General features: G+C 31.4%; 1 protein-coding gene across 1 annotated transcript; it reads left to right on the top strand.

Moving 5' to 3' along the window:
* Positions 1 to 14,456: 14,456 nt before the first annotated feature.
* On the top strand, positions 14,457 to 21,544 carry LOC109810824 (agamous-like MADS-box protein AP1). The gene is made up of 8 exons (XM_020374397.3): positions 14,457 to 14,883; positions 17,103 to 17,181; positions 18,955 to 19,019; positions 19,126 to 19,225; positions 19,347 to 19,388; positions 19,544 to 19,585; positions 20,990 to 21,093; positions 21,215 to 21,544. The coding sequence occupies exons 1-8, from the start codon at positions 14,699 to 14,701 to the stop codon at positions 21,306 to 21,308; spliced, it is 711 nt and encodes a 236-aa protein (XP_020229986.1). The 5' UTR covers positions 14,457 to 14,698; the 3' UTR covers positions 21,309 to 21,544.
* The last annotated feature ends 2,137 nt before the right edge of the window (positions 21,545 to 23,681 follow it).

Below are 23,681 nucleotides of genomic sequence, written 5' to 3'. Positions count from 1 at the left end.
CAAGAGAAGAAAAATAAGTCCAAAATCACTTTTGGTTAGTTCCACACCTTTATTACTTCCACACTATCTAGAATGGCTATTGCTATAGCACTAGAATTACTATTTCTACTCCAACTACTAAAACTCTAGAAAACTAAAAATGGTGACCATGAATACAAGGTCAAAAAGAATAGATTTCAATAAGGAACATGCCTATGAATCCTAAAGGCATGACCTACGACAAAAAAATATATATACCTCCAAATACAAGGGTAAAATAACCTATACAATTAACTACTACATACAAAGGAATTGAAAACAAACTATAAAAAGTATATACAATAGAAGACTAGGCAACTAAGAAGGAAACACATACTTTATGCTCATGATAAGCATAAGTCTAAGAAGCATATTCTCTCTAGTAGCTTCTTCTAGTCTCTTAACCTTAGACCTTGTCAAAGGTTCTATGCTTTTCAATGATGGTCCTCTATCACATATCATTCTTGAGTTTTTCAATCCTCTATTTGCAATAATTTGCACTTTTCTTTAAACTTTTTGTACTCGAGTGATCATGTGAGAGTTTGCTAGAAGAGTTTCATAGGATATCTCCTCTTCATTATAATTATTAAAAGAAAAAGAGTTAGAGTCACATTCTACCTCTAATTTTGATTCGTTTACATATACCATAAGACATATGTTAGCCTTGTCATTGTCTGAATTGTTGTTACTATTGTCTAGATCCTCCCAAGTGGCCATCAAACTCTTCTTGGTCTTCTTTTTATTGGTCCATCACTTTTTAAGTATAAGACATTCAACCTTAAAGCAACAAAATCATTTGATTTGAGATGATCCATATTATTTAGATGGACTTCATGGACTCTTAGGGCTCCTAAAATTTCATCCAATGAAAGAGTTTTAAGGTCACGAAATTTTGATATAATGGTGATCTTTGGAAAACTATCTGAGATCTTGTGATTGTTCTAAGCTTTAAAAATCTCAATTCCTAAGGATTTTATCCTATTGAGAATGGTTTGAAACCTTCCAATCATCTCATCAATGGTTTTGTTCTCCTTCATAAAGAACAACTCATAGTGTCTCTAAAGAATAGTAGTTCATTTGAGCGTTGTCTTCAATACTCTCATGATTTACCCTAATGACTTCTCACATTTCATTAGCAGTCTTGCAATAGCAAAACTTGTTGTACTTCATTCTTGACAAAAAGTAAGCTAAGATATATCTTGTTTTTGTGTTAATCTATAAGATGTTGTACTCTTCCTATGTGTACTCACTTTCTGATGGAATCATGCCTAGGAAGGCAAGAGGTGACATATTGAAGGAGCCAATAGGAGTTGGCTAGACATGAAGGTTTGGGTCAGTCAGGGCCCAATGGGCCTGATGGGCCTGGGAAGGCCCAAGTTGAACTTTTCATGGGCCATATTTTGTTATAGCTATTTTCATATGTTTTGTATACATCATGTTAGTATAGGTATCATATATTTTGGTCTTGTATTTTGGACCACATAGAGTAGAATTTTAGGTTTTAGGCTTGTTGGGCCTAGTTTTGGGCTTCATGGGCCTTTGGGCTTTTGGTACCCAATATTGAGCTCATTTTCATTCTTGTAATTTTTCCTTTCCATTGTATTTGTTTGACCATTGTATTTAGGTCATTAGATTAGGAATATACAAGAAATACTTAAATAGGTAAAATAGGTTAAACTAGGTTTAATTTGGAAGTCATTTAAGTTACATTTGAGTCACATGTTTAGCACCATGGGTGGCTGAACATGTGCCACTCAAATTAACCCTAAATAACTCTCAAATCAAACCTAAATGCATCTAGGCACCTAAATTTTCGGACTAGCACATGGGAGCCAAAATTTGAATTCAAATTTCAAGTTTGAATTCAAATTTTGGGCGCCACATGTAGCCTTGGATTTAGGCGCCCAAAGTTGCACACTTGGAACCCTACTTAAGTGATTCTTCTACTCTTTGTATTCACTTTTGAGAATAATGAAATTTGAGAGCTTATTCAGCCAAATTTCGTTCAAGAGTCACCATGAGAGAAAGCTTCACCTTAGGAACCCTACTAGGTTTTCCTCCTCTTTGAAGTGAGCTTTCCCTTGCACCTTAAGCTTGGATGCTTCCATCCAAGGCTTAAGCCTCTTCTAAATCTGAGATTCTTCCTCCATCTAGTGTTCATCTTTGTGGTTTCCATCTCCTTGAAGAAGATCCGTGCATAAGGAGAGCTAAGGAGAAGAACATTCATCACTCCTCCTTACCATTTCCATCATTTTTTGTATCAAGAGCAAGGTTCTTCTTGGAGATAAGTTCTCTTGTGTTTTGTCCGATTATTTTGCTGTTTGTGTACTCTTGTATGTCTTCTTTGAGTTTCTATTCGGATCTAATTGTTTTGAATCAAATTTGTTCCATAGATCCATTGTTTGATTGTTCTTGATTTCTTCCACAATCAACTTGTTTAGGACCTATTAGCTTGTGCTTATTTTTGTTTTCTTTGTGAGTCTCTCCATTCCTAATATGTGTCCGTGATTGGACTGCATGCATTACATTTAGATTTTGGTTTTTAATCCATGTTTTGTCTTAGTATGTTTGTGTAGTCTTTATATGTCTTAAATTCCTTGAATAGCATGTTGACCTAAATTTTCTTTGTGTCTTGTTCATCAATTTGTTGCTCTCGGTTTGCTTATTATTCTTGCCTCCTATATGTGTTTTTTTCTTTTACCTTATTGTGTTCATAACTTGCTATTAGTTCTAGTAAGTTTCTTTAGAGTTAGGTTTCCATTGTGTCTTAAGTTTTCAAATCACATTTCCATTGAAAATCTTCTAAAAAAATTTGTGACTCAAAATTTCAAGTGTAATCCTACTTCTAGTGCACTTTTCTTGTGGATTCAATTTTAAAAAAAATGATGAGTTAAGAGGCTGGAAAACATAGTTTTAAACAGAGCCTAAAAGACATAAAACTTGAAAAGAAAAATAGTTCAAAAGGAATCCAAACCAAAACCTAAAACTAGTGCACTAGTTTCTCAAATTTACTTGAATTTTGACCTAATTTTTGGCTGTTTTGTTTTTTCATTTTCTATAGCTTGGAATCATATAAAAATTTGAAACAAAAGGCAAATATACTCTCTGGACTCTTAACTTGATACTGGAAAAAGAAAGAATAAAAAAAAAATATAGAGAAGACAATTTAAAAGGAAAAAGCCGAGAGGTGTACAAGCTGAAAAATCCACTTGATTCCTTGTTATTGTTTTGGCTACTACTTTTGCTATACTTGTCCAATTGTCTTCAAATTTTTTTTGTTTTGTTCATCTACTCTAGTACCTATCTAGGAACTCTTCTCTCTGAGTTCTAGCTTTTATTTGTAGTCTTAATTTTCAGTTTTACTTGTTGAACCTCTTTGAGTCTTGTCATATACATCTATTACTCTTAATTTTGGTATAAGCTTTTCAAATTGTGCTTTTATTGCTTGTCTAGTTTTCTTTCAATAATTTCTCTGTGCTGGAAGTGGCCTCAAATCCTTGCTCAAGGATCAAGCATTGCTCAACAAAGAGTAGGAAAAGTTTGGACACTAAGACCTAAAAATTTGACCTAAATTAGTGACCAAAACTTCTCCTAAACTTCCTTCACTTGAGTGACCATTCCTTTCACCTTGTGAGGCAGCCACCATTAACCTATTTTGTTGTGATTCTTTGCAGGTCCAGGAGCATCAAATTTGAAGGATTAGTGGCGGATTAAGACACTTAAACAAGTGTTAGAAAAGTTGAACACAAAAACCGTCACTAATTGGTCACCAAAACCGCCATTTATTGCTTTCTAGGCTAGTTTAAATTTTGCAATCTCACTTGTATTTTAAAATCAACTTGTAAAGCTTGGAGGGAGTATTAAGAAGCTGGTCAGGTATATCTAACTCCTTGTTAGCATTCTCACGTGTAGTACTAGTGGAAGTGGCTTGAAAATTTCATATGTTTCAAGCTTCCACCTAGGGCAAACCGACTAGTTGATTTATCCTTGCTTCCTTCAAGTGTTTGAACTTTAATTGTGTTTACTTAGTTGCTTAAATTCGTCTAGACTTGTGTAGACTTACATGCTCACGTTTAGTTTAGTCTCAAAAAAACAAACAAATTGTGAAAAAGCATTCAAAATTTTTGTGAAAAGTTTTGGGGAATTGGAGATACCACAAAGGAGTTTAGTGATTTCCACTTGAAAAGGCTTGGTTATTAAGTGGCTCTTTGTAGCTCACCTCCCTTGATAGTGCAACTTGTACACTTAGACTTCCAAGTGTTATTTTCATTCCTAGAAAATACCAAAAACATTTTATAACTTTTTGCATAGCATATACAAAAAAAAATTCTTTTGTTTAATCATGAGAAAATATTTCTCAAGTGGTAGTGAATTAAGCTCTCCAAAAGGTTTTTCACATTCTACTCAAAGGCTTAAATCACTAACACCTTGGACAAAGCAAGAAGCTTTAAAAAAAGAAAAAGAAAAACTTGAAAAAAAAGCACAAATTGCAATTTTAGAGGAAGAAATTCACATTATTAAACAAAAGAGAGAAAAACTTTTAGCAAAAGAAAAATTGAGAAAAACAAGAGAAAAAGAAAGAAAAAAGGCATTGCTCTTAGGGAAGAGTAAGGAGGAAAATCATTCCTCTAAAGGACTTGTGAGTGAAGAGAGTTGTTCTACCACTAAAAATCATTTACAAAATACTCTCTTCATAAATAAAGACCTTAACTCTTACCCTAATCTTACCACTAGTCATGAAGTAGAGATTCAAGAACAAATCATTCTAAAGAAAAATGAATCTCAACTTCAAGATGTAGTGAAGAAGGAGTGGACTACATTTAGTTCCACTTCTTGTGCTACTTCCTTGGAGGTGCCCAAGGAAGATAGCCTTCCTCTCTTTAGGAATCCTTCTACCATAGTTGTTCGAATAAAGCATCCAAATTTTGGAATATATTGTTTGATAGATACATCTTGTCATATTTCATATTCTATTTTTGATCTTATGGGAAGTTCATCTTTATTTGAACTTAATTTGCACCCTTCCCTACAAGACAAAAATAGTTTATATGAGTTTTCAAGATTTTCCAAGACATTTTATCTACCAAACAATATGATTCAAAATTGTTTAGGACGTTTTCTAGTATTCTTTTCTTTATATTTTAGGAAAAGCCTAGGCTACCATTTAGGGTATTTTAGGCAAGATATTGTAGTGTTTAAAAATTATTCTTTTCATTGTCTTAGTCATAGTGTTATTAAATTCTTAGGTTTTACTTCTAGGTTATGCTTAGGAGAGGAGCCTATTTCTACTTTTAGGGAGTCTAATTTTGATAGTTTATTTTTTCTTAGGCTAGATATAAGGACTCCTCTTAGGATCCATAATCCATTTTCTCATCATAAACATGTCACCTCTTATACATGGTTTGTTGTGTATGTAGGTGATGTTTCTTATTCCATGCATCCTCGTGATTTGAGGACAAATCCTTTTCAAGAGGGAGGGGATGATGGAATCATGCCTAGGAAGGCAAGAGGTGACATATTGAAGGAGCCAAGAGGAGTTGGCTAGACATGAAGGTTTGGGCCAGTCAGGGCCCAATGGGCCTGATGGGCCTGGGAAGGCCCAAGTTGAACTTTTCATGGGCCATATTTTGTTATAGCTATTTTCATATGTTTTGTATACATCATGTTAGTATAGGTATCATATATTTTGGTCTTGTATTTTGGACCACATAGAGTAGCATTTTAGGTTTTAGGCTTGTTGGGCCTAGTTTTGGGCTTCATGGGCCTTTGGGCTTTTGGTACCCAATATTGAGCTCATTTTCATTCTTGTAATTTTTCCTTTCCATTGTATTTGTTTGACCATTGTATTTAGGTCATTAGATTAGGAATATACAAGAAATACTTAAATAGGTAAAATAGGTTAAACTAGGTTTAATTTGGAAGTCATTTAAGTTACATTTGAGTCACATGTTTAGCACCATGGGTGGCTGAACATGTGCCACTCAAATTAACCCTAAATAACTCTCAAATCAAACCTAAATGCATCTAGGCACCTAAATTTTCGGACTAGCACATGGGAGCCAAAATTTGAATTCAAATTTCAAGTTTGAATTCAAATTTTGGGCGCCACATGTAGCCTTGGATTTAGGCGCCCAAAGTTGCACACTTGGAACCCTACTTAAGTGATTCTTCTACTCTTTGTATTCACTTTTGAGAATAATGAAATTTGAGAGCTTATTCAGCCAAATTTCGTTCAAGAGTCACCATGAGAGAAAGCTTCACCTTAGGAACCCTACTAGGTTTTCCTCCTCTTTGAAGTGAGCTTTCCCTTGCACCTTAAGCTTGGATGCTTCCATCCAAGGCTTAAGCCTCTTCTAAATCTGAGATTCTTCCTCCATCTAGTGTTCATCTTTGTGGTTTCCATCTCCTTGAAGAAGATCCGTGCATAAGGAGAGCTAAGGAGAAGAACATTCATCACTCCTCCTTACCATTTCCATCATTTTTTGTATCAAGAGCAAGGTTCTTCTTGGAGATAAGTTCTCTTGTGTTTTGTCCGATTATTTTGCTGTTTGTGTACTCTTGTATGTCTTCTTTGAGTTTCTATTCGGATCTAATTGTTTTGAATCAAATTTGTTCCATAGATCCATTGTTTGATTGTTCTTGATTTCTTCCACAATCAACTTGTTTAGGACCTATTAGCTTGTGCTTATTTTTGTTTTCTTTGTGAGTCTCTCCATTCCTAATATGTGTCCGTGATTGGACTGCATGCATTACATTTAGATTTTGGTTTTTAATCCATGTTTTGTCTTAGTATGTTTGTGTAGTCTTTATATGTCTTAAATTCCTTGAATAGCATGTTGACCTAAATTTTCTTTGTGTCTTGTTCATCAATTTGTTGCTCTCGGTTTGCTTATTATTCTTGCCTCCTATATGTGTTTTTTTCTTTTACCTTATTGTGTTCATAACTTGCTATTAGTTCTAGTAAGTTTCTTTAGAGTTAGGTTTCCATTGTGTCTTAAGTTTTCAAATCACATTTCCATTGAAAATCTTCTAAAAAAATTTGTGACTCAAAATTTCAAGTGTAATCCTACTTCTAGTGCACTTTTCTTGTGGATTCAATTTTAAAAAAAATGATGAGTTAAGAGGCTGGAAAACATAGTTTTAAACAGAGCCTAAAAGACATAAAACTTGAAAAGAAAAATAGTTCAAAAGGAATCCAAACCAAAACCTAAAACTAGTGCACTAGTTTCTCAAATTTACTTGAATTTTGACCTAATTTTTGGCTGTTTTGTTTTTTCATTTTCTATAGCTTGGAATCATATAAAAATTTGAAACAAAAGGCAAATATACTCTCTGGACTCTTAACTTGATACTGGAAAAAGAAAGAATAAAAAAAAAATATAGAGAAGACAATTTAAAAGGAAAAAGCCGAGAGGTGTACAAGCTGAAAAATCCACTTGATTCCTTGTTATTGTTTTGGCTACTACTTTTGCTATACTTGTCCAATTGTCTTCAAATTTTTTTTGTTTTGTTCATCTACTCTAGTACCTATCTAGGAACTCTTCTCTCTGAGTTCTAGCTTTTATTTGTAGTCTTAATTTTCAGTTTTACTTGTTGAACCTCTTTGAGTCTTGTCATATACATCTATTACTCTTAATTTTGGTATAAGCTTTTCAAATTGTGCTTTTATTGCTTGTCTAGTTTTCTTTCAATAATTTCTCTGTGCTGGAAGTGGCCTCAAATCCTTGCTCAAGGATCAAGCATTGCTCAACAAAGAGTAGGAAAAGTTTGGACACTAAGACCTAAAAATTTGACCTAAATTAGTGACCAAAACTTCTCCTAAACTTCCTTCACTTGAGTGACCATTCCTTTCACCTTGTGAGGCAGCCACCATTAACCTATTTTGTTGTGATTCTTTGCAGGTCCAGGAGCATCAAATTTGAAGGATTAGTGGCGGATTAAGACACTTAAACAAGTGTTAGAAAAGTTGAACACAAAAACCGTCACTAATTGGTCACCAAAACCGCCATTTATTGCTTTCTAGGCTAGTTTAAATTTTGCAATCTCACTTGTATTTTAAAATCAACTTGTAAAGCTTGGAGGGAGTATTAAGAAGCTGGTCAGGTATATCTAACTCCTTGTTAGCATTCTCACGTGTAGTACTAGTGGAAGTGGCTTGAAAATTTCATATGTTTCAAGCTTCCACCTAGGGCAAACCGACTAGTTGATTTATCCTTGCTTCCTTCAAGTGTTTGAACTTTAATTGTGTTTACTTAGTTGCTTAAATTCGTCTAGACTTGTGTAGATTTACATGCTCACGTTTAGTTTAGTCTCAAAAAAACAAACAAATTGTGAAAAAGCATTCAAAATTTTTGTGAAAAGTTTTGGGGAATTGGAGATACCACAAAGGAGTTTAGTGATTTCCACTTGAAAAGGCTTGGTTATTAAGTGGCTCTTTGTAGCTCACCTCCCTTGATAGTGCAACTTGTACACTTAGACTTCCAAGTGTTATTTTCATTCCTAGAAAATACCAAAAACATTTTATAACTTTTTGCATAGCATATACAAAAAAAAATTCTTTTGTTTAATCATGAGAAAATATTTCTCAAGTGGTAGTGAATTAAGCTCTCCAAAAGGTTTTTCACATTCTACTCAAAGGCTTAAATCACTAACACCTTGGACAAAGCAAGAAGCTTTAAAAAAAGAAAAAGAAAAACTTGAAAAAAAAGCACAAATTGCAATTTTAGAGGAAGAAATTCACATTATTAAACAAAAGAGAGAAAAACTTTTAGCAAAAGAAAAATTGAGAAAAACAAGAGAAAAAGAAAGAAAAAAGGCATTGCTCTTAGGGAAGAGTAAGGAGGAAAATCATTCCTCTAAAGGACTTGTGAGTGAAGAGAGTTGTTCTACCACTAAAAATCATTTACAAAATACTCTCTTCATAAATAAAGACCTTAACTCTTACCCTAATCTTACCACTAGTCATGAAGTAGAGATTCAAGAACAAATCATTCTAAAGAAAAATGAATCTCAACTTCAAGATGTAGTGAAGAAGGAGTGGACTACATTTAGTTCCACTTCTTGTGCTACTTCCTTGGAGGTGCCCAAGGAAGATAGCCTTCCTCTCTTTAGGAATCCTTCTACCATAGTTGTTCGAATAAAGCATCCAAATTTTGGAATATATTGTTTGATAGATACATCTTGTCATATTTCATATTCTATTTTTGATCTTATGGGAAGTTCATCTTTATTTGAACTTAATTTGCACCCTTCCCTACAAGACAAAAATAGTTTATATGAGTTTTCAAGATTTTCCAAGACATTTTATCTACCAAACAATATGATTCAAAATTGTTTAGGACGTTTTCTAGTATTCTTTTCTTTATATTTTAGGAAAAGCCTAGGCTACCATTTAGGGTATTTTAGGCAAGATATTGTAGTGTTTAAAAATTATTCTTTTCATTGTCTTAGTCATAGTGTTATTAAATTCTTAGGTTTTACTTCTAGGTTATGCTTAGGAGAGGAGCCTATTTCTACTTTTAGGGAGTCTAATTTTGATAGTTTATTTTTTCTTAGGCTAGATATAAGGACTCCTCTTAGGATCCATAATCCATTTTCTCATCATAAACATGTCACCTCTTATACATGGTTTGTTGTGTATGTAGGTGATGTTTCTTATTCCATGCATCCTCGTGATTTGAGGACAAATCCTTTTCAAGAGGGAGGGGATGATGGAATCATGCCTAGGAAGGCAAGAGGTGACATATTGAAGGAGCCAAGAGGAGTTGGCTAGACATGAAGGTTTGGGCCAGTCAGGGCCCAATGGGCCTGATGGGCCTGGGAAGGCCCAAGTTGAACTTTTCATGGGCCATATTTTGTTATAGCTATTTTCATATGTTTTGTATACATCATGTTAGTATAGGTATCATATATTTTGGTCTTGTATTTTGGACCACATAGAGTAGCATTTTAGGTTTTAGGCTTGTTGGGCCTAGTTTTGGGCTTCATGGGCCTTTGGGCTTTTGGTACCCAATATTGAGCTCATTTTCATTCTTGTAATTTTTCCTTTCCATTGTATTTGTTTGACCATTGTATTTAGGTCATTAGATTAGGAATATACAAGAAATACTTAAATAGGTAAAATAGGTTAAACTAGGTTTAATTTGGAAGTCATTTAAGTTACATTTGAGTCACATGTTTAGCACCATGGGTGGCTGAACATGTGCCACTCAAATTAACCCTAAATAACTCTCAAATCAAACCTAAATGCATCTAGGCACCTAAATTTTCGGACTAGCACATGGGAGCCAAAATTTGAATTCAAATTTCAAGTTTGAATTCAAATTTTGGGCGCCACATGTAGCCTTGGATTTAGGCGCCCAAAGTTGCACACTTGGAACCCTACTTAAGTGATTCTTCTACTCTTTGTATTCACTTTTGAGAATAATGAAATTTGAGAGCTTATTCAGCCAAATTTCGTTCAAGAGTCACCATGAGAGAAAGCTTCACCTTAGGAACCCTACTAGGTTTTCCTCCTCTTTGAAGTGAGCTTTCCCTTGCACCTTAAGCTTGGATGCTTCCATCCAAGGCTTAAGCCTCTTCTATATCTGAGATTCTTCCTCCATCTAGTGTTCATCTTTGTGGTTTCCATCTCCTTGAAGAAGATCCGTGCATAAGGAGAGCTAAGGAGAAGAACATTCATCACTCTTCCTTACCATTTCCATCACTTTCTGGCTTGGTTACAAGAACATCACCAATTGTGATGATCTTCTAGAGATAGTATTGGATGAACTTAATGAATATTTCCATCTTGTTCTTCCAATATGGGTTGTCTTCTCCATTAAAGATTGGTGGCCTTGTAAAAGAAGCTCCTTCAAGCAGATACTGTAACGACCCGTCACGGTCTCTACACTTAGTGGAATCGCAATACAACTAATTAACTAAGAGAATATTAAACTAAATAAAACATACATACAGGCATAAATATAAAGATCAAAATAATTAAGTTTCTGTATATACAATATAGCACCATATATGTACAGTCATCCCAAAATATTCCTTAGTGCCGGTCAAGCACTAACAAAAAAAAATTGTTACCCAGAATGGTAACTCAAAACACGAGACTCAGCTCCTTGTCTCGCAACGATCACCTCTACTGCAAGCTATTCCTGACCTGCTCCCATACCAAGTATGATCATTGCAGTTCCACCACATGGAAACAAAAGGGTAAGCTAGAATTAAAAAAAAATCAAGATTACAAGTATAGAATAAAAATCTATACTACACATACATCCCAAATCCTGTCCCTAAGGAACCTTTCATCTCAATCAATCATTCATTCATCAAACATGAAGTCAAACACCACACTTCATCATATTACTAATCATGCAATAAATGCATCTCAATCATCTAATGCGTCGTCACGCATACACCTAGGAGATCTCCATAACAACAGAGCTGTATAAGTGACATTCCATCCTACCGAAACCACCCCAACCGTTTTCATGCCCAATGCGCCCGCTCGGTCACAGCTAAACAGGATATAATCCTCACTCGGGTTTACTCGGATGATGTCACTTATACACTTGAAAGTCCAGATCCACCGTCAGGTATAGCACAGCTGGGTACGGGCTTACCACGACCTTGGCATGCATTATCCAAGTCAATTGTGGAGTTCGCCCACCAACTATCCGCAAGGATCCACGCACCTTCCCGAGTACTTGGTTAAGGGAATAACCCTCGACCTCATACCCCGCTCCAACACTAGCTAAGGACTTAGAGGAGACTCACCCAACCCAGTGGCCTATCTGAGCACCACTCTCCCAAACCCAGTGGCCTCCCAGAGCACCACTCTCATATATCAGTGGCCTATCCAAGCACCACTCTCAAGAGACTCTATGTGAGCTCTTCCAGTTCGAAAATATTTTTCCTCTCCTCAAGTCCTAGGCTAGACTCATGCCATAGGCATCACATGCAATCATGCATCATACATCATAATGGTCTGCCCACCATCATGATCAACAATCATACACATGTCATAAGACATCACATGTAATAATGCATTATACATCATAAATGGTCTACCTACCATTATGATCAATAAACATACTCATATTCAAGCATTCATACGTATCATCATAAGCATACATACGAATCACACCTCACCATACATCATATATCATACATATATGATCTACTATTTCAACGTTAAACATGCATAAGCATCAATTTAAAACAATTATTTATAAATATAATTACGCTTGGCGCAGTCAGCTCGCGCCTAGCCTAACACCTACCTAAGAGCTCTAAGCTCTTCCACACCTGACATACTCAACTTGGGCCCGGCTTAATCCCATTGAGTTTGTAAACTCACATACATCCTAAATAACAACATTCTAGCTTCCCATACCTGAAGATTGGCTCAGATAGCCAAAGACTGAACAAAAGTAGAATTTCCCCTCGAGGCTTAACTCGGAACTTCAGTCCTCCCAAAACAAGCTTTCTAATCTGAATTTCAAGAAAAGACAGAAGGAGTTATTGATCTAGAGGAGAAAAGGAGTTAAACAGAGAAATTTAGGAGAGAAAGGAGCTCACTGACCCAAAGACCTTCTCTCTAAAACTTCTCTCTAGAATCAGAACTCCTCACGCCCCCCCTATTTATAGGCAATCCAGAGTGGCCAGAACGGCCTGTTCCGATACCGGAACGGCCCGTTCTGAACCCCCAAAACAAGCCAAAAATACACGCCCAGAATGGCCTGTTCTGAAATCAGAACGGCCCGTTCCGGGACTCATCCGGAACGGCCCGTTCTCCCTTTGGAACGACCCGTTCTCCCTCTGGAACGGCCCGTTCTGGACTACTGAATCAACCTTTTTTTTTTTTTTTAAACAATGTTACAGATACTAACCTTCGTTACTTCTAATCTTGGGATCTTTTTATCATGGTTAGATGCTTAACCTCGTCAAATGTTAAGTTCTGATACCAAATTGTGAAGAAAAGAAAGACACTGGAATGAGGATCTAAATAGTGTCAATACAAAACTCATCGCTTTTTCAAAATAATAATGAAGTAGTATCAAAGACCTTATGAGTGTAAACGAAGAGTTAAGAGAAAAGAACACACATTATTTTTATATTAATTCATTTCAACAACCAAAACTACGTCTAGATCTTGATCAAGCTAATCAAGTTTCACTATCTTTTACAAAAATATAAGTATTCTTTCACAAGTCACTTTTGACTCAACCTAAATGTTCTTTGATTTGTCTTTTTCAAACAACTATCTAAGTATTCCTTGAACTACCCAAGTAGTAATAGTAAGGATTGTGTTTAATGTAACAACTTTTTACACTAGTGTTATGGATAAATTAATTAAGATAGAAGATTGCCTTTAAACTCTGTTTGGTGCACAAGAAATAGTGTGGAATAAAAAGGAGGGGAGCAAAGTGGATTTATTTTAAAAAGAAAAAATACCATTTTTGATACAAATGAAGAGTCGAAAATTAGTGAGAATTTGAAGTGAGTCTCACATCAAATTTCATAACTCCAAAAGCGTGAGGATGAGCAGAATATGTATACTTAAAATTGTGATACTTTCTTTTATACTCGTGAATCAAAACTTTTATATTAAAGGCCACCATAATCAATATTATAATGGGATCATAACCTATTATGGTGATATATTAGAATGTCTCTAATGTGTAAGCCACATAATCGGTAATGTACGACCATTGTAAAAATTTAGCATAATACATTATGCTACTAATTTATATTAAAAAATAAAAATCCTTATGTTTAAGTCAAAAACAGAGACAAAAGATAAAATAGTAATTATTTAAATAATTTATTTTTACATAAATCTTTAACTATATAAAATATAATTTAAAAGTATCAAATTTTCTTTATCTTTTTACTTAATTTTGTCATTTAAAAACAATTATAATTTAATTTTTTCTTATTTCCGTCAAATTTTTTCCTCCCCGAACAAAACGTTAATGCGCAAAACCGTTGTAATAAAAAGTGAAGAAGAAAGAGAGGTTTAAAATGGTGTAGGGTTTAGGGAAAAAGTTAAACCTAAAAGAGAAAACATTTCAATATTTGGTGGACGAAGGGAAGAACCAGAGTTCAATACTCGTGGGTCGTGGCGCCGTCAATGAAAGGATGAACGTAATGTTCTGGTCCGTACGACATGGACACTGTTTAAACCTTCAGACACTTGAAAGCACTGAGCAATAGAGAATCCAAAACCCAAAAGCAAAACAAAACCCAAAAAGCTAAAGAGATATGATTGTGTGGCTGTTAGTTAGCACAGACAGCAACATGGTAACTGACCAACCAATCAGGCATCGACAGCACAACGTTAACAAAACTGCCCTTGTTTTCCGAAACCGGAAACCAAAACCACTTGTTGCCAAACCCCAATATAATAATAATAATTATTATTATTATCGAGTGATATATGGATAGAGTCATAGAGGTAATAGCATAGCATACTCACACTACTACTCACTGTGGTTTCTCCCCCATACTTGTCCAGAAGAAGAAATATCCGAAAATTAACATTCTCTCCCTCCCTTCGCTATTATAGCAAGCATTTTAAGCATATTTCTGGGGTTTGTTCCCTTTTCCTTGTTTGGGGTTTTCTTGGGAAAAAAAGGGAAAGAAGTAATTAGGTATAATATAATTAAAGAAAAAAGACACTAACATGGGAAGGGGTAGGGTTCAGCTGAAGAGGATAGAGAACAAGATCAATCGCCAAGTAACTTTCTCCAAAAGGAGAGCTGGGTTACTCAAGAAAGCACACGAGATCTCTGTGCTCTGTGACGCTGAGGTCGCTTTGATTGTCTTCTCCCACAAAGGAAAGCTCTTTGAATATGCCACTGATTCTTGGTAATAGTATTTTATACTATATAATATGTATATCATATATAATTCATAGATCTACATATAACACTCATTCTTGCTAAATGTTTTATATTTCTATACTTTATATATGTGCATATATCGCATAAATTCCATAGATCTCTCTCTTAAACACACTAATATTTAGTGCTTGCCTGTGGAGCTAGTGAGGGTGATCTATAAGTTATATTTACCTATAATTACATTAAGTTAAGACTTATTGAGTCTTTATTTATTTAGAGTATGTTGAATATAAGTTTTTGAAGTATTTTGAAATTTCTTTTATTGAAAATAAAATATTTTTTTCAGTAAAAAATGTTGTTAAAAACACTTTAAGCTTGGTTGTAAAGTTCTTACCTTTCTTTTTTGCCTTTTCAGTTGAGAAGGGTTTCAGTTTTGGGATAAAAAGCTAGAGGAGAAGCTCCTTGTGTTCTTTCTCAAATCTTTATTTTTGGCCAGATCAAATAGATTTCTGTTTATATTTTTTGATGATGGTGCACAAGGCTATCTGATGTTTTAAGCAATAAAAGATGGAAGAAAGAAAGAAATAATTTTTCCCATTTAACTATATGAACAACCAACGTTTATACTTTCCCAAGAATGAGTTTTATATAAATATTTATCCGACAAAGCATGTGAATGGTTTACTACTTCAGTATTTCAGGATTATATACACACACGTATGTGAGTGTGTGAATGTGCATATTTTTTATTCACCAGAAACTTGGAATTTTTTATTTTTTTTTATGAACAAGATAAAACGATTTTTTGCTAGTTCAAAGATTCTTCAGTGTAAAAAACCCTTGTTAAATATTTTATTCATAATTATTTGTTGAAAAATCTTGATGAGATGTTTAATTTTCTGGAAACTGCGTCAGGAGAGACAGTATTTGGTTACTTGTCAAACTCATTTTCGACCTCGGGTCCTTTCGGTGCAGGACCTAGAAGCAGCAGTTTCTGTTCCAGCTTTTTGAATTTTGTACTTTTAATTTTCCATATAAGAAAATGATGGCTCTTTGCCTCTTTTGTAATGGGTGCTCAAAACTTGTTTAACACGTATTTACATGACAGCTACATGTTCATCATGAAGCTCAAGTCCTTTATCATATCATAGCATGGAAGCAGGAATATTGCATGCTTTTCTGTTAAATGGGGGACTAAAATTCTTGTCTCTTTTTCGGTGATGGTTGCAGTTTCCTAAATGAACCGTGTCAATGAATTACAGAAATTAACTTCTAATTTCTTACACTTTGTTTGGGTAACACGGAAACTTTATATTAATAATTATACCTGCCGCTAGCGAAACGTAACATTTCACATTAGCGAATCGTTTCATTACGATTATTTTTCGGATTTAAAGTATTCATGTTCTGATATTACTGGGAATGAACAATGTTAAATAACACGATCTTTTTAACTCGAGAAAACATAAAATCTGGGAAATAAATATATCATTCATATTTAAGAACGTTACATTTTTCTTTTAAAATTTGTATTTACTAAGTATTCTGCTTGTCTTAATTATTATGATATTTTAAACTTCTAATCTATAACTTTCTCAGTCACTCTTTTTCTTTCTCAGTTGAGTGGTTTTCTGATTATCAAGTTTACGAGTTATATAAGGAGGAGCATGCAACTATATATAGGTTATATATTTATGCATATATTTGAAAAAATTGTATGCTATTATAACAATCATGGTTTTATATTCAGATTGGTGTGTGTCCTAGTAGCAATACCTCCTCATTTTTCCATTCAATTTTTCTCCAGTTTCAAATTAGTGACACTGCGAGTACTGTTTAATAAATTAATGCATTAACAAAATTAAATTTTTTACAAAAAAAATGAGAACTTACAATTCAGAGTGTACTAGATATAAAGCAATATGAGCCAAACACATTGAACATCAGGCTAGAGTTAAAAAAAAAAAAAGGCAATTTTGATAAGTTGAGTGAAAATCATGCTTTGTTTATAGGTTTTCTGAAGCCTGATATTATTTATTTTGTTTTTAGTAGGTCTTACTTATATTATTGTTTTCTGTATATATATTGCATATATATCTTCCAAGATATATATATATATATATATATTACATTATCTTGGTAAAGGGCTTTGTAATACTCTTTAAGGTGGTTTGTTATGATCAATTAAGTAACAGTTGAGAGAACTAATTAATGTTGGTTTCTATTTTAACAATTATTAAATAGCATGGAGAAGATACTGGAACGCTATGAAAGGTATGCCTATGCAGAGAGACAGCTTGTTGCAAATGATTCCGAGTCACAGGTTTGTCACTTACTCCACAATATATATTAGCCCAAAGACACTGATATAATCAACCCACATGTACACCACTTGCGGGCTTGTTAATCGCCCGATCATGTTTAGCAAAGCTTAATCTTTAGGAAATACTTGTGATTTTTCTTTTCCCTTTAAAGGGGAATGGCAACAAAAAAAAATCTTATTTCTTCACACTAAATAATTAAACACACTTTAAATGAATGTTACTCGATTTGAGATTGAAACCCTTAAGAAATACTCATACAAACACACATATATATATATATATGAATGAGTTAATCACCTATACATTGTCAGTGTAAAAATTTTTTACACTAGCAACCAATTATATCTCTTAATTGTACAATGTCACTGTAAATACATTTACTTTTAACAGTGACATGACATAATTAAGAGATATAATTGATTGCTAATGTAAAAAAACTTTACACTGACAGTATATAGATAATTATATATATATATATATATATATATATATATATATATATTATAATATACAACCACACCTGGATGAACATATGTATGAAATAAAATGTATAACTATGTCTCTTGAATCGATGGTTGTAAGATTTGTCCTATAACATAAGATTAACCTAATCTTTTAGATTCAATTCCCATTTATATTAAAATAATTATGAGAATATAGTCTTCGATAATAAATTTTGAGACACTGTGTGAATTATGTTCACATGGACAAAAATAAAATAAAATAAAATGCATAACACTTGTGTATATATATATAGTTGTACCTCTAGTACTCTTTGAATTAATAGTTCCTTTGTTTGCTAATAAAAAATATATAAATAAAATTCTCTAACATATATTGTTTACCGTTAATTAGTTATAAAATTTATATAATTGAAAGACATGTGCATCGGTGTTGTTATAAAACAACTGAATGGTCTTAAGTGTTTCATTTTTGTTCATTTTTACATATATAGCAAAGGTAAGTCTAAAAATGCTATAATTTCTGTCAAATAAATTATTATAGAGATGAATAACAAATCTAATTTTTGTGAAAAATTTATTAATAGAGAATTAAAAATTTGTTGAGATTTTTTTTATATATGAAATTATAAAGTCTTACTAAATATCATTTTCAGAATTTATTATTTTTCTATACAAAATCATGCTATTTCTACGCTTCAAAATAGAGTTTATTAATTTCAAAGATACGAAGATAATTTTTGTTTAATATTAAAAAACTGTAGTTATTGCATAGTTCAGGATTTTGAAAAAAAAATATACAAGTTAAAAGTTATACATCAATAACATACTCAATTATATAAGACTTGATTTTTCTTTTGAAATACATATATTACTTATAAAATAATCTCAACAATTTCTGTAGTTATTGTTTTAGTAAAAATATTGTTTTGAAAATAAAAATTAATAACTTTTTTTTTAATTGAAAATCAATAATATATCAACAAAGATTAAATGAATTAGCTAGTTTTATGATAAATATTGGAAAAGAAATGTTAAAAAAATTAATATAACAATTTGTAATCAATTTTACATCTTAAAAAGTTTAAAGAATAAATTGTAAATAAAATTCTAATCATTTTAACAAATTATTTTAATTAATATAGACATCTCTCATTTATAATTTACTTAATTTAAGTCTAAAAATTCGTACGGCTGCATCTGCCACACACTGGTAGCTTTCAATGATGTAAAGTGATGTAAGAAAACTGATATAGTTATTCTTGTCTCAATCCATGTTATGAATGTGATTTGTTAGCTGTGTGTGTGCAGGGAAATTGGACCATTGAGTATACTAGACTCAAGGCAAAGATTGACCTTTTGCAGAGAAACCACAGGTATTTGACTTTGTTGGGTTTACTTTATTTGTCTCAGAAAAAAAAAAAAATCGTTGATTTCAATTTTTAACACTTACTATACTCTCACCGAATTATTATTACACAGGCATTATATGGGAGAAGATTTAGGTTCAATGAGTCTCAAAGAGCTTCAGAGTCTGGAGCAGCAGTTAGATACTGCTCTCAAACAAATTCGTACCCGCAGAGTACATAAAACATACTACTAACTAACTATTGATACTTTTCTTCTTTTATTCATATAATTACATTTTTAATTAATTAATACTGGTTTTCCATTGGTATTATTATATATTTAATTAATAACAGAACCAACTCATGTACGAGTCCATTTCGGAGCTTCAGAAGAAGGTACTTGCTCAAATCTTGTCACGACTTTATGCAGCTAGGACTGTATAGGTCCTGAAAGATTGTAACGGTTGCACTATGAATCTCAGATACCAATCTTGATTATGCGTGTTTCTCTAGACAATCAAACTCACATGTGCTCTCTTGAACTGTGACAGGAGAAAGTGATACAGGAACAGAATAACATGCTTGCAAAGAAGGTAACGGAGATTATATTACTGATCAGTACTATTTTTTTCCTTTTTGCATCAAATTTTATTGCACCAATGGCTAATGCTGCTTAATCTGGATAAATTTCTACTATTATATGTAAATCTGGACAAGTTGATGGTAAGAAACAAGTAAAAGACTATACAAATAATAAAAAGGTTAAGTTCAAAGTGTCAAAGTGTGCCTTTGTAACAATAGGTTCTAATATTTAAGCGAGTTTGATGAAAATATACTAAAGTTATAAAATGTCAATCAACCACAAATCAGTTTATCTATATCTTTTAAATTTAGAAAATGTCTATAAATTTATTATATCGGATATTTTTTATTGATGACACGGTATTTTTTTTTATAAATTTAGAAAAGTCTTTACAATATTAGTGTATAGATTATTTTCTCTGTTTGAGTTAAATTTCAAGAAAGAATTTATTTAGATAAATTTCAAAACAAGAAAGAAAAAATGAGGTAAATTTATTTATAAATTACAATTAGTTTATACATTAGTTAAAAATAATTTTTTTGGAGAAACTAACATAAAATATCTTCTACAAATTAGTTTTTCCTCTTATAAGTGTTTATAAAATATTTTATCCAAAGAGACTTAAAACACTTTTCCAATATATTCTTAGAGAAAGGTTTAAAGATAAACCTTACGAATTTAATTAAAACACTTCTGATGAGTTTTATACTTATGGTCCCAAGTTCCCTTCCATCTTGCTATACTATACTTTAACCTCATTAACTTATTTGATCGTTAAATTCTGACATTCAATCTATTTGTTTAAATTTAAAATCAAGTATTTATAAACAAGTACTTTTAAAAGAAACAACTTTTTAAGAAGAAAATTAATTATTTTAAGAAACTAAAGTTTAGATAAACATATTAAAAATAAAGTGCTTATTTTATTAAAAAGCAACACTTATTTTATTAAAAATAAGCACTTTTATAAGAAGAAAAAAAAAAGTTAACAAACATATTCATTATCAATATGGATGAAATGCACTGAGCCGTATCTGATTAATTACTATGTAAACACAGCCGACTGATCAATCCAAAAACTTTAACTTACATGATGAAAACCAAAAAACCCACGAATATATAATATTTGTGTGTATGTAGCAAAGTTACATTGTGTTTCCTCTCTAATATTAGTTGATGATGTTAAATTAAGTTCTCGATTGCTCATGAGACTCATGAAAATTAGAATAATAACCTCGTTGATTTAGACTAATAAGAGTTTGATTGTTATACTAAACTAAAGAAAAGGGAGCCTATATATGTTGCCAAGCCCTATTTCATAGAAGGTCGACGAATTCACATATATATAAGCATAAAGTTGCATTCTTTTTTATTTATATACGTAATTCTAACTTATAGTGTAAACTGAAATTAGATCAAGGAAAAAGAAAAGGTTGCAGCGCAGCAGGCACAATGGGAGCATCCAAACCATGGAGTTAATGCATCTTTCTTGCTACCACAGCCACTATTAAACATGGGGTAACCTTTCAATAACAAGCTATATATTATTTATGTCACATCTTGTTATAGTTAATATTTTGACTCAGATTATCCAAAAGAAGAACACATTTTAACTGCAAGCTTAATATTATTTTTGCAGTGGCAATTACCGTGAGGAAGCACCCGAAGTAGGGAGGAATGAGCTTGACCTGACTCTGGAACCATTGTATTCCTGCCACCTTGGATGCTTTTGAAAACTTTCTTAGAGGTGGTTGATATTATATAACTATGTGGTAAGGCATTTGACATCATATTTGAGGGCTTATATATGCCTCTTTGTTGTGGTATTCCCTCTACTTTGAAGACGTTAATATAAAGGGTGTTGTAATTTTATAACTTCATTACAACATATATTTAAGTTGCTGAAAGACAAGTCGTGTAATGAAATTCAAACTGATTAGCGTTATTGAAATGGTGTTTGGATAAGAAATTTTTGAAATTCAATTACATGAATTTCAATTTTTATTATTTTTTAAAATATTTTATTTGGATAAGTTAATTTAAATTTTTAAAATTTTGAACTCTTAGTTTAAATATGGTAATTTGATTTTCACAATGAGTAAATTAATTTTATATATAAATGTGTATGTGTGTATTGAAATTTTAATATTAAATTTTATAAAAAAATAATTATTAGCCAATATTTAATAGATGGTGTCAAAAACAAATATTTAATAGTTTTGAAAATGAATATTAAATAATATTTATTAATTTAAAAAAATATTTTGAATATTCAATAATTTAAAAAATTGTTGATATTTCTTTTGTCAACTTTGAAAGAGATGTGAGGGAGGTAGGAGAAAAGAGAAAAGAAAAAGAGGAGGAAAGACAAACATAAAGAGGGAGAGATGAAGAGAAAAGTGAAATAGAGGAGAGAGAGAGAGATTGGAGAGAGAAAAAAAAAAGAAGATAAAATTAGAGAGAAAAGAAAAGAAATAGGGAGAGAGAGAGAGAGGAGAAAAGGGGGAAAGAAAATAAAGTATGAAAGATGAAAGAGCGAAGTAAAAGGAAACATAAGAGATGAGAGAGAAATAAGATAAGTAAGATAAGAAAGAAAAAATATATAAAATTTTAAATCTTATTTTTTTGGAACAATTTAAAATTATACTATTTTAAGTAATTTCACATGTACTTGAATTTTAAATATTTATAAATTTTCTATCCAAACAAAACATTTTACCTTAGATATTTGAAATTTTACAAAAAAAAAAAAAGATGAATTACTCTATTTAAAATTCTTGTTTAAACACACTCTTATATATTTGTTTGCTAACAAAAGTATATAAAATTACTAGCATAATAACTCTTACAAGAGGGTGGGTTGAGTTGATATATTTATTATATTTTTATATTTTTTTAATTAATTTTTATATAAAAATATATTAGTGAATATATATAAGTATGCAAAAAAAATGAAATTATATATATATATATATATATATATATTAATATAATGTTATATTCTTGTGTCTTGTATAATTATAATATACTTCTTATATAAGACTTTTATTAGTTTGAATTTTTAATTATAAAAATCACATTCATCATAATATCTTTAATATTTTTAATTATTATAATTATTATTTATATATATGAATTAAAAATATTTTTAATGAAATTTTATATAAATAATAATAATAATAATAATAATAATAATGATAATAATGATAATAATGATAATAATGATCATAATGATGATAATGATAATGATGATAATGATGATGATGATAATGATAATGATAATGATAATGATAATGATAATGATAATGATAATGATAATAATAATAATCGTGTTGTCACATGACGCAAAATTTCTTTTATACTCAAATTTTATCATCATTTGATTTAATTAGAATATATAATTTTATATCTCAAATTATAATGAGGGTAGTAAATAGTTTTATATTTTGAATTATAGTTTTTATTTATGATTTAATTACATTGTTATATAAATTATTGTAGAATTATTATATAAAAACAATATGTACATTAAATTGAAAGATTTAATTGATTGATTCAATCGATTGAATTAGAATTAAAATATGTGATTGTTGTACAATTACTATAATTAAATATTTTCATGTATAAAAAAATATAATATAAAATCATTTGAATATTTAAGGAGAAAAAAGACGAATATGGTGTTTTCACGTGACATCTACATATGTGGCAAAATCTTCTCTCATAATATATAATAGATAGAAAAATAATAGATATATTAGCAATATAAAAAGTAAAAATATTGTTGTATATTTTAAGATATTTTAAAAGATTAATTTATTTATAAAATTATTTTAAATTTTAAATTTATTATTTTATTAATTACAGATTTTAAAGTTTAATTAATATTATTTTTATTGAGATATAATATTATGATCATTATAATTTTACGTAATTTATATTATCAAACATTTTTTAATTAATTTTTAAAATTTTTGTAATTAATTGTAACCACAACAGTTAATATCATTTTCTTTAAACATTGAGAATCCCTAGAGTCAAATATACCGAGCATTACTCTCTTCTCTTTATTTTCTTTCTTTCTCTATATTATCTCTTTTCTGGAT

This window comes from Cajanus cajan, chromosome 5 (assembly GCF_000230855.2).
Source record: "Cajanus cajan strain Asha chromosome 5, NIPB_CcT2T_4, whole genome shotgun sequence".
Taxonomy (NCBI): domain Eukaryota; kingdom Viridiplantae; phylum Streptophyta; class Magnoliopsida; order Fabales; family Fabaceae; genus Cajanus; species Cajanus cajan.
The sequence above is the reverse complement of the archived record's forward strand: the minus strand, read 5'-3'. Positions and strand labels throughout refer to the sequence as shown.

Excerpts from the sequence above, each read along its gene's own strand:
- LOC109810824 (XM_020374397.3), top strand. The coding sequence starts at position 14,699 with ATGGGAAGGGGTAGGGTTCAGCTGAAGAGGATAGAGAACAAGATCAAT. Across the intron at positions 19,020-19,125 it reads CTTTTGCAGAGAAACCACAG|GCATTATATGGGAGAAGATT; the intron begins GTATTTGACTTT and ends ATTATTACACAG. Across the intron at positions 21,094-21,214 it reads CAGCCACTATTAAACATGGG|TGGCAATTACCGTGAGGAAG; the intron begins GTAACCTTTCAA and ends TTATTTTTGCAG.